At 51.6% G+C, this 19,982-nt stretch overlaps 1 protein-coding gene across 1 annotated transcript; it reads left to right on the top strand.

Moving 5' to 3' along the window:
* The first annotated feature begins 663 nt into the window (after positions 1-663).
* On the top strand, positions 664-18,433 carry LOC132587671 (uncharacterized). The gene is made up of 9 exons (XM_060259988.1): positions 664-764; positions 3,488-3,572; positions 6,674-6,836; positions 7,015-7,118; positions 7,944-8,042; positions 11,318-11,425; positions 12,502-12,615; positions 15,525-15,585; positions 17,918-18,433. Exons 1-9 carry the CDS (start codon positions 664-666, stop codon positions 18,421-18,423), a joined length of 1,341 nt encoding a protein of 446 aa, XP_060115971.1. The 3' UTR covers positions 18,424-18,433.
* Positions 18,434-19,982: the final 1,549 nt, after the last annotated feature.

A 19,982-nucleotide genomic window follows, 5' to 3' on the forward strand; every position in this document is an offset into this window, starting at 1 on the left:
GTCTGGGACATGCTGAAGACTCGTGATACTGAACTGGAAGGGAAGCTTCTGGAACTGGAATTGGCCAAGAACCAGGTAGAGCAGGGGTGTCCGACTCATGAAGGCCGGATCTGACATAAATGAGGCCTTGCCGGGCCGAGCCATGTGTGGCATAAAATGTAATGCCAGGTAGCGGAGATATAAACTTTATGAAGGACACAGACAAACACAATTAAAGATTTTTTTAAAAAAAGTTTTTAAATAAAACATGCTTAAAAGATAGTTGTTGTAGATTTTCCGGGCTGTGTGGCTGTGGTCTTGGTATTGTGAGACCTGACATTTCGCCAGCAACTGTGACTGGCATCCTCAGAGCTATAACCCAGAAAACCAGAGTTATCTCTGGGTCAAAGTGAAAAGAAAATGGCAGGCAGGTAATTTATATCCACTCAGGAAGGTGGGGTAGGACTGAGTCATTATTTTGTAGGAGCTTTGCAGACTGTGACATGCTATTGGAGGAGCTTTCCTGAGGAGGTTCTCACAGCCCGGGAAGCTCCTACAAAATAATGACTCAGCCCTACCCCACCTTCCTGAGTGAACTGATGGACCTCGTGATGGTGCTTGGTATTTTTTGGCCTCTGTGTGACACAGAATGTTGGATTGGATGGGCCACTGGCCTGATCTAAAATGGCTTCTCTTATGTTCTCTTTGCAGTATGCAGAATGTAGCTCGGAGAAACAGCACTTAGATCGACTCGTCGCCTCTCTGGAAGAGCAGCTGGCAGAGAAGTAAGCAAACTCAAGAGGGGGGGGGCCGTTGCAGGAGGGGTGGGTAGCACAAAGTGTGGACCTTGGGCAGGAAACACCCCCCCGCAAAAGGAGTATTTAAGTCTGTTCATTATTACTATGGCAGAAGCTTTCCCAGACACGAGTGAACACCATCAGGCCAGGGTGGACTGAGATGCTGAAATAGCCCCGGAGAAAAGTGAGCTCAGGGTTTAGGGTTTGCCCTTCTCTTCCTCTGACACTGCTGCTGCTCAGGTGGGACACTGCTACAGGGTCCCAGTACTTCCTCTAAGCAATGCAGTCTTGTGAGCAAAAATTCTGCTTTGTGAGCTACTGGCATTAAAGTTGTGAGCTGCTGCATAAATTAGTTGACTCCTCTGGGGCCATTTTTCCTGAGCTAAGACAAAAATGTATGAGCTGGAGGCTAAAAATCTGCGAGCTAGCTCGCACTAACTCAGCTAAGAGGGAACACTGCAGGGGACCGCTTGGCTTGAACCCAACCAGAGGTAGCACAAAAGGAGTCGGTTGCCGAACTGACCCTGGTTATCCATGTTGCCAGCTAGATCTGAGTCAAGCTGACCCTGCAGCGCTCTCAGCACCTCTGCGGCTCGCTCATGGGCACCAGCAGCCCAGTAAGGATTTAACTTCCCCGCAGCCAGCCAGTCTTCCGACACATGTTGGCACAGACCTCACCTCTGTGCAACTCAGGGTGTGGAAGGAGAATGTGACATTCATTTTGAGGAAGAGATGTGCAGGGGTTGATTGACCCTTAATGCTATAGGGCAGAGGTGTCAAACTTGTTTGGTACAAGAACTGATAAAAGGAAGTCCTTCTTCAGCCAAAGGGTGATTAGCACATGGAATCCACAGCCACGGGAGGTGGTGGCGGCTGCAAGCATAGCCAGCTTCGAGAAGGGATTGGATAAACACCTGGAGCAGAGGTCCATCAGTGGCTATTAGCCACAGCTTATTCTTGGAACTCTCTGTCTGGGGCAAGTGATGTTCTGTATTCTGGGTGTTTGGGGAGGGCACAGTGGGAGGGCTTCTAATGTCCTGGCCCCACTGGTGGACCTCATAAGAACATAAGAGAAGCCATGTTGGATCAGGCCAATGGCCCATCTAGTTCAACACTCTGTGTCACACAGTGGCCAATATATGTGTGCGTGTGTGTATGTATATACACACACGTACATACATATAAACACATATATATACATACACACACAGGGCTCTTATTACCTCCTAATGGCACCTGGGGGTTTTTGACCACTGTGTGACGCAGAGTGCTGGACTGGATGGGCCATTGGCCTGATCCAACATGGCTTCTCTTATGTTCTTATGTGACACAGTGTTGGACTGGAGGGGCCATTGGCCTGATCCAACATGGCTTCTCTTATGTTCTTATGTGACACAGAATGTTGGACTGGATGGGCCACTGGCCTGATCCAACATGGCTTCTCTTATGTTCTTATGTGACATAGAGTGTTGGACTGGATGGGCCACTGGCCTGATCCAACATGGCTTCTCTTATGTTCTTATGTGACATAGAGTGTTGGACTGGATGGGTCACTGGCCTGATCCAACATGGCTTCTCTTATGTTCTTATGTGACACAGAGTGTTGGACGGGAGGGGCCACTGGCCTGATCCAACATGGCTTCTCTTGTTCTTATGTGACACAGTGCTGGACGGGAGGGGCCACTGGCCTGATCCAACATGACTTCTCTTATGTTCTTATGTGACTCATAGTGTTGGACTGGATGGGCCATTGGCCTGATCCCACATGGCTTCTCTCATGTTCTTATGAGGGCCAAATCTGACATAAAATTCCCTTTGTCAGACCGGACCACGTGCACCACAAAAGGTAATGCCAGTTACGGGAGATATAAACTTTATAAAGGACACACAGGACCCTGTACTAAGAACCCTGGAAGTTCTTAGAGGATTGGCTCCATCAGGGGTGTATGGCCTAATATGCAAAGGAGCCCCTGTTAGAATTCTGTCCCTGGACCCTGTACTAAGAGCCCTGTAAGCTCTTGGAGGGTTGGCTCCATCAGGGGTGTATGGCCTAATATGCAAAGGAGCCCCTGTTAGAATTCTGTCCCTGGACCCTGTACTAAGAGCCCTGTAAGCTCTTGGAGGGTTGGCTCCATCAGGGGTGTGTGGCCTAATATGCAAAGGAGCCCCTGCTAGAATTCTATCCCTGGACCCTGTACTAAGAGCCCTGTGAGCTCTTGGAGGGTTGGCTCCATCAGGGGTGTGTGGCCTAATATGCAAAGGAGCCCCTGCTAGAATTCTATCCCTGGACCCTGTACTAAGAGCCCTGTGAGCTCTTGGAGGGTTGGCTCCATCAGGGGTGTGTGGCCTAATATGCAAAGGAGCCCCTGCTAGAATTCTATCCCTGGACCCTGTACTAAGAGCCCTGTGAGCTCTTGGAGGGTTGGCTCCATCAGGGGTGTGTGGCCTAATATGCAAAGGAGTTCTTGCTGCAAAAAAGGCCCTAAGTCTAAGTGAACCTGAGTCTGCTGCGTGCCTGGGGGCAATGCCCAGATATGCCCACCTTGAGCTCCCTGTCCAAAGAAAGGCAGGATGTAAAATCTGTCCCCTCAGTGGAGGCCCAACCCAGAGAGAGGCCGTGTTATTTGCTCGCTACTGAGAAGTAATAACAGCACAGGTATTGTCTGGGCTTTCTGTGGGCCTGTCACTGAAGATGATTCTTGTGTCTTCAGAGAACAGGCCCTGAGACGCCTCAAGGAAGCCGGAGATGAGGCCAGAGCGGAGAAAGAAAGGAAAACATCTTTGCTGGAAACGAAGGTAGGAGAGGCCTCGGAGGAAGCCTGGGGCTGGGCGACGGGATTGGCCAGTTCTATCTCGGGAAATTCCTAGAGATTTGGGGAGGGAAGGCAGGGTTTGTCGATGAGGAAGGACCACAGGACAGGGTAGCGCCAGAGTCCATCCTCCAAAGCGGCCGTTTTCCCCAAGAGAGCTGATCTCCATTGTCTGGAGGTCAGTTGGAATTCTGAGAGATCTCCAGGCCCCACCTGGAGTATAGCGACCAAAAAAGAGTAACGTGGAAAACGGAACAGGTGGAAAGCCTTGAGGCCTCCACGCCAAAACCAGCCTCAATAATTCAGTTATGCATACAAAACTTTTTTACTTATAGATAACACAATTCTATATAAAGCGCAACAGGCAGAAAATGGGACAGCACTTTATACAGAATTGTGCTATCTGTAAGTAGAAAGGAAAGGAAAGGTCCCCTGCGCAAGCACCAGTCGTTTCCGACTCCGGGGTGACGTTGCTTTCACAACGTTTTCACGGCAGACTTTTTTACGGGGTGGTTTGCCCTTGCCTTCCCCAGTCATCTACGCTTTCCCCCCAGCAAGCTGGGGACTCATTTTACCGACCTCGGAAGGATGGAAGGCTGAGTCAATCTTGGGCCGGCTACCTGAATCCAGCTTTCGCCGGGATAGAACTCAGATCGTGAGCAGAGAGTTCTGATTGCAGTACTGCTGCTTTACCACTCTGCGCCACAGGGCTGCTAAAGTAATAAAGGAAAGGTCCCCTGTGCAGTCATTTCCGACTCTGGAGTGACGTTGCTTTCACAACGTTTTCACGGCAGACTTTTTACGGGGCGGTTTGCCCTTGCCTTCCCCAGTCATCTACACTTTCCCCGCAGCAAGCTGGGGACTCATTTGACCGACCTCGGAAGGATGGAAGGCTGAGTCAACCTTGGGCTGGCTACCTGAATCCAGCTTCCGCCGGAATCGAACTCAGGTCGTGAGCAGAGAGTTCAGACCACAGTACTGCACTACTGCTGCTTTACCGCTCTGCGCTGCCACAGAAGTCAAAAAAAGTTTTGTATAAATAATTGAATTATTGAGGCTGGTTTTGGCATGGATGCCTCAAGGCTTTTCTGCCTGTCCCTCCTGGAGGATGGCAACCCCACGAAGGAGGGTATCTGTGGTAATCCGCTGGGATGGCCCCAGTCTTATGTGGGTTTTGGAGGTTTTCTAAAACCCATCTTTTCCCCCCCCAGATATGCTTTTGGTGTCCCAAGTAGCCTTTTTAAAATTTGCGTTGATGTGTGATCGTGTTTGTTTTCACGCACGGCGCACGTTGCTTTGGAGCCCGTCTAACAGGAGAAAAAAGTGAGAAACAGATGCTTGAAAGAAATATGAATAAAGTTGACCATTCGTGAGGCAGATGCTTCAGGCGCAGACGAGGGCCGACAGCCTCCAGATGGAAATCTTAGGCCTGGTCTTAAGAACAGGAAAAAAAGGAAATTTCCCCTGTACAAGCACCAGTCGTTTCCGACTCTGGGGTGATGCTGCTTTCACAATGTTTTCACGGCAGACTTTTACGGGGTGGTTTGCCATTGCCTTCCCCGGTCATTACACTTTCCCCCCAGCAAGCTGGGTACTCATTTTACTGACCTCAGAAGGATGGAAGGCTGAGTCAACCTTGAGCCGGCTACCTGAACCCAGCTTCCGCTGGGATCGAACTCGGGTCATGAGCAGAGGGCTCCGACTGCAGTACTGCAGCTTTACCACTCTGCGCCACGGGGCTCTTCTAAGAACAGAAAGAACCCACAATTAAGTTTTTTTGGGGGGGTGTCTCATGAAGTAGAGGTCCTGACCTGGACGGCCCAGGCTAGCCCAGCTTCCCTGAGATCTCAGAAGCTAAGTAAGGCCCTGATCACTCTTTGGATGGGAGACCACCAATGAAATCCAGGGCGGCTAGGCAGAGGCAGGCAAAGGCAAACCACCTCTGCTCATCCGCCCTCACCTGGATGGCCCAGCCTCGCCCGACCTCACCAATCTCAGAAGCGAAGCAGGGTTGGCCCTGGCTGGTCCTTAGAGGGGAGACAACCGAGGAAGCCCAGGGTTGCTGCGCAGAGGCAGGCAAGGGCAAACCACTGCTGTTCACCCGCTCTGGCCTGCGTGGCCCAGGCTAGCCTGATCTCATCAGATCTCAGTCTTGCTTAGTCCTTGGATGAGAGATCGAGTTGGCCAGGGTTGCTGGGCAGAGGCAGGTAATGGGAAACCGCCTCTGTCGGTCTATGGCCCTGACCTGGATGGCCCAAGCTAGCCCGATCTCGTTATCTCTCAGAAGCTAAGCCGGGTCGGCCCTGGTTAGTATGTGGAGGAGAGACCGCCAGGGGAATCCGGAGTCGCTGTGCAGAGGCAGGCAACGGCAAACCACCTCTGAACGCCTCTTGCCATGAAAAAGGCAGGGGGTCCCCGTCAGTCAGCTGCGCCTTGCCGACACTTTCGCCTCATAATGAAACAGGGACGCCTCTCTCTCTTTCTGCCTCCTGCTCTTTCCTCCTGGCTGACCTCCCTTCGGTGACCTTGGCCAGTTCCGCAGGGCCTGTAAGACAGCCCTCTTCTGACTGGCCTATAAGTAACTGGACATATGAAGCTGCCTTATACTAAATCAGACCCTTGGTCCATCAAAGTCAGTATTGTCTTCTCATTTTGAACATATGAAGCTGCCTTATACTGAATCAGACCCTTGGTCCATCAAAGTCAGTATTGTCTACTCAGACTGGCAGCGGCTCTCCAGGGTCTCAAGCTGAGGTTTTTCACACCTATTTGCCTGGACCCTTTTTAGTTGGAGATGCCGGGGATTGAACCTGGGACCTTCTGCTTACCAAGCAGATGCTCTACCACTGAGCCACCATCCCTCCCCAAACTGGCATTGGAAACTCTATAGAAGGTTGTAGTGTAGTATTCTGATAGATCACTTGTTTGATATGTTTTATTTTACTGTTTTAACTGCTGTAACTTGATGCATTTTAAATCTAAAATTTATGTTAGATCTTATATGTTGCGAGCCGCCCTGAGCCACTTCGGTGGGAAGGGCGGGATATAAATTGCAATAAACTGAAACTGAAACGGCGCTCTTCTCAGCTGGCAGAAACGGAAGCTGTACAGGAGCTCCTGAGGCCTGGGTCCAATACAGCTCTGGAGACCCTAGAAGCACAGGAGAACGTGCTGGGTGAAGACAGCGGATCCCAGGGGACGTGCCACCGCTGTAGAGCAGCTCTGGCCCGGCTGAATCAAGCGATTCGAAGTAAGAGCTTTCAATCCCCACCTTCAATTATCCCCGATCCATAATGAGCCATAACAAAAGTCGGCGTGGGCTGCAGATGTAGAATACTCGGGTTGGCATTGGGAGTGCTTGGGTAGTCCTTCCTCAGTGCTTTTCTGGCTCCGCTCTGACCTCTCGCTTTCCCTCCCTGCTGAGAAAGGTGCAGAAAAACGAGAGAAGGAAGATCGGACCTTGGCGTGCTTGTATCAGCTGCGGGAGCTTTTGAAAGGGAGTCTAGCGGACTGGGCTCCAGTTCCCAAGTTGGTAAGCGAACCATAACAGGAAAGCTGGGTGTCAGGGTGGGTTTTTTTTAAGTGCCTCAGAATATATTTTACACTTTGCATGATGTTTTCACAAAGGCCCAGCACAGAAAGAGCTTCAATTTGGTTGTCTGAGGGAGCCAGTTTGGTGTAGTGGTTAAGTGCGTGGACTCTTATCTGGGAGAACCGGGTTTGATTCCCCACTCCTCCACTTGCAGCTGCTGGAACGGCCTTGGGTCAGCCATAGCTCTAAGGGTGCAGACTCTTATCTGGGAGAACCGGGTTGGATTCCCCACTCCTCCACTTGCAGCTGCTGGCATGGCCTTGGGTCAGCCATAGCTCTAAGTGTGCACTCTTATCTGGGAGAACCGGGTTTGATTCCCCACTCCTCCACTTGCACCTGCTGGCATGGCCTTGGGTCAGCCATAGCTCTAAGTGTGCAGACTCTTGTCTGGGAGAACCGGGTTTGATTCCCCACTCCTCCACTTGCACCTGCTGGCATGGCCTTGGGTCAGCCATAGTTCTAAGGGTGCAGACTCTTATCTGGGAGAACCGGGTTGGATTCCCCACTCCTCCACTTGCAGCTGCTGGAACGGCCTTGGGTCAGCCAGAGCTCTGGCAGAGGTTGTCCTTGAAAAGAAGTTCTTGTATTGTGAGAAAGGGAAAAAAGTACTTCTTTCTCTACCTTCTCTCTCCCCGGCTTGATTAAAAATCTCATAAGCAAACCTGGATCTCTTCCATCGTTTTCTTGGCATTTCTGTGGGTGGCTGCCTGCTTGTTCCTTTCTACCTACGCAGGTCTGTTTAATCTCCCCCCCCCCACCTCTTAGGTCCAGAGTCCAAGCCCAGATCCTGTTGCAAAAGTCACCCAGAGCCCCCAGGAGGAAAAGGAGATTCTGAGACATCGACACCAGCTGGTGACGGAGCAGGTGAGTCGCTGCTCATCTCGGGCCTTCCGCTCTTCCCCTCTGATTCATCCTGCTGTTCACGCCTCTTGGGAGGAGAGTGGGCCCAGGGAAATGTCACGGCATGGGTGTCGTGAGCCGCTGGAGGCCTTCAACGCTTGCGCCCTCTTTCCCTGCTGACGTGAGTCTGCCGCTGCTATATATAAAGATGTAGTTTTGTTTGCTTTTCTTCTTTGGCGCATTCCCGTTAATGAGCTTTTAGAGAGTCTGTTTTGTCGCTGGAAGCCAGGGGCAATTAGAAGCATTTTTTATGCTTCAAACCTAAACCGGTTCGCCGAAGGGTGTTTCTGACCATCTTCCCCCCGTATCCTGCTCTGCCCGGCCTGAGCTGGAATCCCACTCGTTGGCATATCCAAGCATGCAGCGGAATGAATGAGGAACAGTGTGGTGTAGTGGTTATGGAATCGGGTGAGGCCTTGGGAGAGCCAGGTTCAGATCGCCAATCAGTGGGGTAGTCTTAGGTCAAATGTACACTTTTCTCCTGTCTCCCTTCCGAGGAGGTGAAGGGGTATCTGCAGCTCCTGTTTGACCCTTGGGTTGAGAGTGACCAGTAGGAGGTCAGCCAGCAGCTTTTGTGGCATCGTGGGGCGTCTCACAGAACCTCAGTCTTTCGGATCCCAGACTGACGCTCTAACATTACATTACGGTCTCTTAACCTCACCTCCCATACAGGGTTCTTTTGCGGATGAAATGAGGGAGGGAATACCAGGTAGGGTGCCTTCTAGAGCAGGGGTGGCCAAACTGTGGCTCAGGAGCCACATGTGACGCTTCCACATATATTGTGTGGCTCTCGAAGCCCACCCCCTCCCACCCCATTGGCTGGCTTGGAGAAGGCATCTCTCTCTTTAAATCACTTCTCCAAGCCAAGCCAGCTGGCAGCATGGAGAATGCATTTAAAGTTAAAGTTGATTTATTTCCACTTCTCCCTCCCCCATCTATTCCTTCCTTCCTTCCTTCCTTCCTTCCTTCCTTCCTTCCTTCCTTCCTTCCTTCCTTCCTTCCTTCCTTCCTTCCTTCCTTCCTTCCTTCCTTCCTTCCCTCAAACATCTGACATTCACATCTTGTGGCTCTCAAACATCTGACATTTATTCTATGTGGCTCTTATATTAAGCAAGTTTGGCCATCTAGAGGAAAGGCAGGATGGAAATATGCTAGGTTTACAGAAATGAACAGCTCTGTTGGATCAGATCTAAGGTCCATCTAGACCAGCATCCCAGTTTGGTGTAGTGGTGAAGTGAGCAGACTCTTATCTGGGAGAACCAGGTTTGATTCCCCACTCCTCCACTTGCACCCACTAGCATGGCCGTGGGTCAGCCATAGCCCTGGCAGAGATTGTCCTTGAAAGGGCAGCTGCTGTGAGAGCCCTCTCCAGCTCCACCCACCTCACAGGGTGTCTGTTGTGGGGGAGGAAGGGAAAGGAGATTGTGAGCCGCTCTGAGACTCTTCGGAGTGGAGGGCGGGATATAAATCCAATATCTTCATCTACCTCACTGGGTGTCTGTTGTGGGGGAGGAAGGGAAAGGAGCTTGTGAGCTGCTCTGAGACTCTTCGGAGTGGAGGGTGGGATATAAATCCAATATCATCTTATTATTATTATTAACACTGGTTAATAAGAAGTTTCCTAAAAGAAATAAAAAGTAGGGTGTAAAGACAACAGGCCCACCAGCATTTAGTTTTTGGAGGCACAGTGCCATGGAACCTGGGGGTCCCTCTGAGCTTGGGTCAGAGTAGATCAGGGGTGGCCAATGGTAGCTCTCCAGATGTTTTTTGCCTACAACTCCCATCAGCCCCAGCCATGCTGGCTGGGGCTGATGGGAGTTGTAGGCAAAAAACATCTGGAGAGCTACCGTTGGCCACCCCTGGAGTGGATGATAGCCCTTGACAGGCCCCTCCCGCCACAGATTTGTCTCATCTCTTTAGTCTGAGCCAGGAGCAATTCTGGTTGACGCAAGACATCTGGAAGCCACAAGTAAACTGTTGGCTTTCGTTTCTCAATAAAATGCCCTGAGGCGATCTTGTTCCTTATGACTGAATACCACTCAGATTAACGACACTTTCCGGATTGGGAGAATGGTGCCAGAAATGAAATACATCGAACAAGCATCACAACCCAGTGCAAACTATTAACGTGCCGAAATACTGCATCTAAACCAGATTGCCCAACATAAGAAGAACTGCTGGCTGAGACTGGTGGTCCATCTAGTTCAGCATCCTATCTCCCACAGTGGGCAGCCAGTTCCTCTGGAGGGCCAACAGGGCACAGAGGCTGAGGCCTTCATAAGAACATCAGAAGAGCCTTGCTGGCTGAGACCGGTGGTCCATCTAGTCCAGCTTCCTGTCTCACACAGTGGCCAACCAGTTCCTCTGGAGAGTGAATCAGGGCATAGAGCCCAAGGCCATCACAAGAACATCAGAAGAGCCCTGCTGGATATAACCAGTGAGAGTCCATCTAGTTCAGCATCCTGTCTCACACAGTGGCCAGCCAGTTCCTCTGGAGGGCCAACAGGGCACAGAGGCTGAGGCCATCATAACATCAGAAGAGCCTTGCTGGGTCAGACCAGGGGTCCATCTAGTCCAGCCTCCTGTCTCCCACAGTGGCCAGCCAGTTCATCTGGAGGGCCAAAAACAGGGCAGAGAGGCTGAGGCCTTCATAAGAACACCAGAAGAGCCCTGCTGGATCAGACCAGTGGTCCATCTAGTCCAGCATCCTGTCTCACACAGTGGCCAACCAGCTCGACTGAACAGCCAACGGCAGAGCATAGAAGCCGAGGCCTTCCCCTGATGTTGCCTCTTAGGACCAGGATTCAGAGACTGACTGCCTCTGAACATGGACATTTCCTATGGTCATCATGGACAGTAGCCACTGATGGGCCTCTCCTCCGTGAATCCAATTGACCCCCTTTTAAAACTGTGGCCATCGCTACGTCCTCTGGCAGCAGATTCCACATTTTAATCACTCCTGTAAAGAAGCGTTTCATTTCTTTTTGTAGTGGGACCTCCTTTGCATATTAGGCCCATACCCCTGATGGAGCCAATCCTCCAAGAGCTTACAGGGCTCTTTGTACACGGCCTACTGTAAGCTCCAGGAGGATTGGCTACATCAGGGGTGTGTGGCCTAATATGCAAAGGAGCTTCTGCTACAAAAAAAAAGCCCTACTGAATTCCCACCTATCCCCGCCAGGCAATCTGCTTTGTCTGGAATCCACCTCTGGATCTGATGTTTTCTTCCTCCACAACAGCTGAAAGGGCTTTTCAGGCAGAGGCAGCTGCTGGAGCAGTCCAAGAAGCAGCCTGGAGGAGGCAAGGAAGAGAGGTTGTGGGAGCCTCAGAAATCTCAAGGGGTCCTGGTAAGAAATCCTGCCTCTTCCGTTCATGACTTTTGAGACTTCTTGTTATGACCACCATCATGCCTGTGGTTTGACTCTTAAGAATATTGGGAGAGCCCTGCTGGAGCAGAGCAGTGGTCCATCTAGGCCAGCGTCCTGTCTCACTCAGTGGCCAGGCAGTTCCTCTGTAGGGTGAACAACAGGGCAGAGAGGCTGAGGCCTTCATAAGAATGTCAGAAGAGCCCTGCTGGACCAGACCAGTGGTCCATCTAGTCCAGCGTCCTGTCTCACACAGGGGCCAACCAGTTCCTCTAGAGGGCCAACAGCAGGGCAGAGAGGCCAAGACTGCCGTAAGAACATCAGAAGAACCCTGCTGGACCAGACCAGCGGTCCATCTATTCCAGCCTCCTGTCTCACTCAGTGGCCAACCAGTTCCTGTGTAGGGCTAAAAACAGGGCATAGAGGCGGAGGTCTTCATAAGCATATAAGAAGAGCCCTGCTGGGTCAGACCAGTGGTCCATCTAGTCCAGCATCCTGTCTCACACAGGGACCAACCAGTTCCTCTGTAGGGTGAACAACAGGGCAGATAGGCCAAGACCGCCATTAGAACATCAGAAGAACCCTGCTGGATGAGACCAGTGGTCCATCCAGTCCAGCGTTCTGTCTCACACAGGGGCCAGGCAGTTCCTCTAGTGGGCCAACAGCAGGGCAGAGTGCCTGCTGCCGTAAGAACATCAGAAGAACCCTGCTGGATGAGACCACTGATATATCTAGTCCAGCATTCTATCTCATGCAGTGACCAGCCAGTTTCTCTGGAGGGCCAACAACAGGGCACAGAGACTGAGGCCTTCCTCTGAGGTTGCCTCCTGGCTCTTGGTTTTATGTGGGCGGTCGTAGAGCCTTGCCATTTCTCAAGGAGCCAACAAGAACAGGTGACTTGCAAGGAGAATTCTTGTTTGCCTTTTTCAAGGCACGCAATTGTTTTGTATGGGTTTGGCTGCAACACTGCTAGCTGGAGGCCTGGCTGTAGCTCTTTAAAGACAGCCATGAACAGCCTTCAGTGATTCCCAGACGTTTTCCTTCGTATCTCTGTACAGGGTGCACCGGAGTCTACCAGGCCTCCGGCAGAGCAGCCTGCAGCCTCAGATGTTCCCAGCAACAGCACAGAAGTGCCACGCCTGCAGCAACTGCTGAAAGAGAAAACGGAAACGGTAGGGGAATAAGCTACCATATTGCAGGGCATCTCTCTCTTGCAGTGCCAGAGGATATCACACTTTGCTCAGTTTGCTGGTCTTTCTCAATGAATTGAGGCGGGGAGCTCATATGTGGCAGCAGTTCCGTCAAAACAGCTGGAAGGGGCAGCTGTTTGCAGCTGGCACAAACCTTGGAGCAGATTTATGACCAGGGCTTTTTTTTGTAGCAGGAACGCCTTTGCATATTAGGCCACACACCCTGATGGAGCCAATCCTCCAAGAGCTCACAGGGCTCTTCGTACAGGGTCCAGAGATAGAATTCTAGCAGGAGCTGCTTTGCATATTAGGCCACACACCCCTGAAGGAGCCAACCCTCCAAGAGCTTACAGGGCTCTTCGTACAGGGTCCAGAGATAGAATTCTAGCAGGAGCTGCTTTGCATATTAGGCCACACACCCCTGATGGAGCCAACCCTCCAAGAGCTTACAGGGCTCTTAGTACAGGGTCCAGGGACAGAATTCTAGCAGGGGCTCCTTTGCATATTAGGCCACACACCCCTGAAGGAGCCAACCCTCCAAGAGCTTAAGGGCTCTTAGTACAGGGTCCAGAGATAGAATTCTAGCAGGAGCTGATTTGCATATTAGGCCACACACCCCTGATGTAGCCAATCCTCCAAGAGCTTACAGAGCTCTTAGTAAGGGGCCTACTGTAAGCTCCAGGAGGATTGGCTACATTAGGGGTGTGTGGCTTAATATGGAAAGGAGTTCCTGCTACAAAAAAAGCCCTGTGTAGGACAATGCCAGTTTACTTCTCTGTTATAGAATTCTCCCTGGGCCAGAACTCTCTCAGCCCCACCTGCCTCTCAAGGTGTCTGTTGTGGGGAGAGAAAGGGAAGACTGATTGTAAGTCACTTTGAGACTCTTTAGGGTAGAGAAAAATGGGTTGTAAAAAACTACTCTTCTTCTCAAGGGTGAGAGCAGACTTTGCATTCTGTCAGACCTGCCCATTAGAGAAGAATTCCCATTAACAAAAATAGAGGGTTCCTTTTTCTCTGCTACTTACTGCAAATTCACCCAATTAGACTAGTAATGAGGACCAGAACTCCTTCCACTTAAAATATAAGAAGGATGCAGTTTATTTACAAGACAGAATAAAAGCATAGAGGTGTACAGACAAACAAGAAACACAGAAATGAAAAACCTTGCAAGCCTAACCCAGCCAATACTTGCTACAGCTAGCAGCTTCTCAAGGTTGCTTGCAGTTTCTCTCTCAGCAACACAGTTCAAGTCAGGACAGTGGAAGCACTGAGGCAATTGCACAAACTTCTGTGAAGAGTTCCAACCTGCAGCTTTCTTCTCACAAGGTATTCTGCAGAGATCTCAAGCTTCTTACAGTCCTCTGGTTACCAGGTGGTTGCTTCTGTTGATTTCAGCCAACTGCAGTGCCCCAGACACAAGAGTGTCTTCTGCAGGGGCAGCGCATGGGAGTAGGCAGAGTAGGCAACCTCCTAGGGCCCACCCTGCCAGGGTTGCTGCTGGGCACCCCCTTTCTCCCCCTTCCCATGTGGCACGATTTCGTCAGTCTTCTGCTCCTCTTTTTGAGTGTTGATATTTTACTAATCCACATATCCCTGACTGGCTGTCAAAGTGCTAGAATTAGGCCAAATAAGCTTGGGAACCTTTGCACCAGGGCTGTGGCCAGGATTTTAAAAGTTGGCTTTTTAAAAACTCAGGGGACCCCCTTTCCCATCCACTTGTCACTTCTCAGAAGCTTCCTGGGGTAGGGGCAAAAGCTGGAGGCTCTGAAAACGGCCAAGTCAAAGCAGCTGACCCTAAAACTTTGGAGTGAAGAAGGGACTGCGCTTTGCAAACGGGGGGGGGGGGGTCCTTCCACCTGCCTCTCCCCCACTTTGCAGCCAGCTGCATCCATCCCCCCTCTCCCCAGGCCATTCCCCAGGGCTTCTCCTGCACGTCCCACTCCTGTGCCCCCCTCCACTCCACCTGTTGCTGTTGTCGCAGTGCAGTGTGCCCTGCTCAGCTCTCCTGGCTCTGGCTGCTGTTGATGACGTTTTGCCAGCTCAGCCCATGGCAAAAAGAAAATGAAAAAAGCAGACTGTACCCCAGAGCCCCCCTGGAAGTCAGCCCCTCCCCCCCCCCGTGGCTACAGGCCTGCTCTGCACTAGAGGGACTGTCTTCTTTGGAATTGACCTTGTGAGACGTCCTCGTTATGTCTCTGGGGCAGTACCATTGGGAGTAAAGAATAAGCCCCTCCCTGGAACACTTGCCGCATGTCCAGTGTGGCATGGCAGAGCTGGTCTTCTAACACGGTCCTTTCCACAAGTAGTTGGCTTGATTAGAATGGGGAGGGGCGGTGGCTCAGTGGCAGAGCATCTGCTTGGGAAGCTGAAGGTCCCCGGTTCAATCCCCGGCCTCTCCAACGAAAAAGGGTCCAGGCAAGTCAGCGTGAAAAAGCTCAGCTTGAGACCCTGGAGAGCCGCTGCCAGTCTGAGTAGACAGTACTGACTTTGATGGACCAAAGGTCTGATTCAGATGTAGGAGGAGGAGGAGGGGGGACAGTGGCTCAGTGGTAGAGCATCTGCTTAGTAAGCAGAAGGTCCCAAGTTCAATCCCCGGCATCTCCAACAAAAAAGGGTCCAGGCAAGCAGGCGTGAAAAGCCTCAACTTGAGACCCTGGAGAGCCGCTGCCAGTCTGAGTAGACAAGACTGACTTTGATGGACCTTTAAGGGTCTGATTCAGTAGAAGGCGGCGTCATAGGTTCAATCTTCAGACGAAGGGGCTAGATGGAATTGTTATCAGGAAAGCAGATAACCATCGACGAGTTGGGCTTTTGGAAACATTTATGGCTTGTACACTCTACCCGATCCATTTTCCGAATATCTACCCTCTCTCGCCCTCTCTGCATTTTAGATCTCCTGCATGGCCTCCGAGATTCAAACTCTGCAGCAGAAGAACGAGTCGCTAATGAAAGGTAGGGACAGGGCTTCCTGGCACAGCTCCCCGCTTTTGATGTGCAGGTTGTAAGCAACGAATAGTTGTGTCAAGAGGCTAGTCCTCAACTTTCTCTGTTGCTGAGGTGTTGGCAAGCAAGGACCTGAATCCTTTTTTTTTTTTCCTCCATGGGGTTATTTTTCCTTGCATGACCCCCTCCTGAAGACACCTCTGCCCCCACCCCCAGGTCTTTCAAGCCTAGGATTACAAGAAATAAGTTGAACCAAATGTGGTTCTTTTGCTTTACCCAGGAAAGTTACTATGGAGTAACCAGCACCGGACACTGTTCAGGAGTACACAGCGACCCTGGGGTTGCCAACTCTGGGATAAGAAATGCCTGTTGTTTGTGGGGGGGGGGGCACGCAACCAGGGGATGGTGTGGTTTGGGAAGGGGAAGGACCTCATGGAGATAGAATGCTATAGCTATCAAGAAGAATTGCAGATTTATGCCCCGCCCTTCTCTCTGAATCAGAGACTCAGAGCGGCTTACAATCTCCTCTGCCTTCCTCCCCCTCCCCACAACAGACACCCTGCGAGGTGGGTGGGGCTGAGAGAGCTTTTTACAGCCGCTGCCCTTTCAAAGGCAACTCCTGCCAGAGCTATGGCTAACTCGAGGCCATTCCAACAGCTGCAAGTGGAGGAGTGGGGAACCAAACCCGGTTCTCCCAGGTAAGAGTCCGCACACTTAATCACTACACCAAACTGGCTCTTCTTGCCATGCTTCTTGCCACATCCATTTTTGGTTCAGACCAACGTAGTAGTGATGAATTTCTGTGTGCGACTTGCTTGCTTGCCTATGTCTACCATGGTATGTCTGTAACATTACACAAGTAACTTTTCACGCTCTGGGAATGCGGTACAATCAGGGCTTTTTTTTAGCAGGAACGCAGTTCGGCCGGCTTGGTGTCGGGGGTGTGGCCTAATATGCAAATGAGTGCCTGCTGGGGTTTTTCTAAGAAAAAAAAGGCCTGGGTACAATTAAGCTGTGAAGGTCAGCCACGACTCAGAGCCTTTCGCTTTTGGAGTAACCTGTTTCAGCCGGAACTGATAAAGGGCGGGGGGGGGGGTGGATTTAGGAGGGATCCTTCATTGCTAGAGAAAAAGGCGCCTAGCGTTTCAAACATGGAAGGGTCTGGACTCAAGGTTATAACTGCATGCCTGAGCTTGCGGGGCTCAGTCTCACTCAGACTCAGTCTTCGAACTGTAATGTCTTCATTTAATAAATGAACCTTATCTGATAACGTCGTAGAGGTGATCATTTAGGGAGGGACGGTGGCTCAGAGGTTAGAGCATCTGCTTGGTAAGCAGAAGGTCCCAAGTTCAATCCCCGGCATCTCCAACTAAAAAGGGTCCAGGCAAATAGGTGTGAAAAACCTCAGCTTGAGACCCTGGAGAGCAGGGGAGGGACAGTGGCTCAGTGGTAGAGCATCTGCTTGGGAAGCAGAAGGTCCCAGGTTCAGTCCTCAGCATCTCCAACTAAAGGGGTCCAGGCAAATAGGTGTGAAAAACCTCAGCTTGAGACCCTGGAGAGCAGGGGAGGGACGGTGGCTCAGTGGTAGAGCATCTGCTTGGGAAGCAGAAGGTCCCAGGTTCAATCCTCAGCATCTCCAACTAAAAGGGTCCAGGCAAATAGGTGTGAAAAACCTCAGCTTGAGACCCTGGAGAGCCGCTGCCAGTCCGAGTAGACAATACTGACTTTGATGGACCCAAGAGGGTCTGATTCAGTAGAAGGCAGCTTCCTATGTCCATTGATGGGGATTGCGCAGCATTTGACAATAGCGTCCACCCTCCAAAGCAGCCGTTTTCTCCCGGGGAATCTCTGCTGGCTGGAGGTCAGTTATAATTTGGGGGGATCTCCAGGCCCTGCCTGGAGGCTGGCAACTGTGACTGATCCCTGCTTAACTTTGAGGGGGAGGGCTATAAGAACCAGTTCAGAAGCTGGCAAACCTTACTAGTGATTTGGTTGGCCACCGTGCGAGACAGGATGCTGGACTCGATGGACCGCTGGTCTGATCCAGCAGGGCTCTTGCTATGTTCGTAACAAGAACCCACAACCTCGATGGCTGCTTTGCAGCTTCTCAGCAGCTCCAAACTAAAGCTGCAAGAGGAGAGGGGTTTTTGCTCTGCACCCTCACAGATTAGGGCTGCATTCCTGGCCCAGTTCTCCCCCCCCCCCACCCCTCACCATAGGGGAGAGCCAGGCAGTGTGCCTAGGTGCTCCCTTTCCAAGCGCATCCCAGACCACAGCAGAACGACTCGGTTAATTCTCCGGGAAATGTGAACCTCGCTCTTCTCTTTCCACCCCGTGACAGCCAAGCTGAGGTTCCAGCAGCAAATCCAGCTGATCCGCAACCTTCCGAAGCAACGCCCGGAAAGGAGCACTCTCGAACTCCTGGTGCCTCGACTCTCCGTCACCCCGGGGCAGGATTCGCACAGCGCTCAGGGCAGCGACAGCTCCGTGCCTTCCCCACAAAGCGACGAGCCGCCCTTCACAGGCAGCAGAGAGGACCTGAGCCAGGCCCAGTGTGGGGCTCAGCCTCACGCCGGCTCTGAAGACCAGCCGAGGGGCAGTTCCCCCAACGAGGGCACCGACCAGATGCCTCGGACCCCCTCGGGCTCCCCGATTCCTTCCGGGTCTTCCGGCAAGCCCTTCTCCCTGGAGCTCATCCCTCCTCTGCAGGCTGACAGCGAAGGGGCTTTAGCCAGTCCTAGGGGCTCAGCTCTTTTGTCCCCCAGGCCTTTTGGGCCCCCGAGGCCTTGGTCCCCCTTTAAATTTAGAGGGAACCCTGAACTTCCAGAGAGCCGAGAGAAGCACTGAACGGAATCGCCTCCCCCACTTCTGTTCTGAGATTTCTCTGCTTTTCCAAGTCCTCCAAAAGGCTTCCATCGTGTCCTGACCTGGATAGCCCAAGCTAGCCTGATTTTGGAAGCTTAGCAGGGCGAACTCTGGCAAGTACTCGGATGGGAGACCTCCTTGGAATACCAGAGCTGGAGGCAGTGGCAGGCTTTATTCAGCCACCTCCCTGAATATCCTCTTGGCCCCCAGTAGGGGTCAGTCCCCAGAGCTTGCCATGACTTCCAGGTGAACACACACACACACACACAACACAATTTTTTAAAAAGAAGCTTTCGTCATAAGGCAAACTTTCTGTTCGTGTTTGGAATTCCAGTGTTTCTACTTTTAAAAGTGCATCGTTCCACCCCCCACCCCTCCTGCCCCTTTAATTAAAAGGTCCCATATACCATAGAGAAATTCGTTGTAATACTTTCCTCTGTCTGGGTTAACAGGGAGAAGAGCAGAAGGGAGAGATGCCGGAAGAGGAGCTGCGTTGAATCGAAATGCTGGACTAGGTGGATCCCTGAACCGGCAGGGCTCTTCTGATGTTTTTAAAACATGGAATTACAAAGTAGGCTAGGGCTCAAAGCCCAGGCTTTTAACCTGATGCTTAGTCCCCAGAAATTTTCCTGGTGACCTGCAGTGAATGACTGAAAAGGGGATGTAGTTTCAAATGGCTTTGCAGTAGAACAGCAAGATTAGAGTCCCACAACACCTTAAGAACATCAGAAGAGCCCTGCTGGATCAGAGCCCTGCTCCATCTAGTCCAGCACCTCGTCTCACGCAGTGGCCAATCTGTTCCTCTGGAGGGCCATCAGGAGGGCATGTAGGCTGAGACCTTCCTAAGAACATCAGAAGAGCCCTTCTGGATCAGACCAGAGGTCCATCTAGTCCAGCATCCTGTCTCACACAGTGGCCAACCAGTTCCTTTGGACAGCCAACAACAGGGCAGAGAGGCTGAGACCTTCATAAGAACCTTAGAAGAGCCCTGCTGGATCAGACCAGTGGTCCATCTAGTCCAGCTTCCTGTCTCACACAAGTGGCCAAACAGTTCCTCTGGAAGGCCACCAGGAGAACAAAAGAGAACTAAAATCAGGTGGGAAAAAATAATGCAATTGAGCACATGGATGAAAACGTATGTATTTGTGCAGACAGAGTCTAGGGGGAGATGCTGAAGAAGAAGACTTTCTCTTTGAATCAGAGACTCAGCGCAGCTCACAATCTCCTTTCCCTTCCTCCCGCACAACAGACACCCTGTGAAGTGGGTAGGGCTGAGAGGGCTCTCACAGCAGCTGCCCTTTCAAGGACAGAGGCTCAGAGCGGCTCACAATCTCCTTTCCCTTCCTCCCCCACAAAAGACATCCTGTGAGATGGGTGGGGCTGGAGAGGACTGTCACAGCAGCTGCCCTTTCAAGGACAACCTCTGCCAGAGCTACGGCTGACCCAAGGCCATTCCAGCAGGTGCAAGTAGAGGAGTGGGGAATCAAACCCGGTTCTCCCAGATAAGAGTCCGCACACTTAACCACTACACCAAACTGGCT

This window comes from Heteronotia binoei, chromosome 19 (assembly GCF_032191835.1).
Source record: "Heteronotia binoei isolate CCM8104 ecotype False Entrance Well chromosome 19, APGP_CSIRO_Hbin_v1, whole genome shotgun sequence".
In the NCBI taxonomy this organism is placed as follows: domain Eukaryota; kingdom Metazoa; phylum Chordata; class Lepidosauria; order Squamata; family Gekkonidae; genus Heteronotia; species Heteronotia binoei.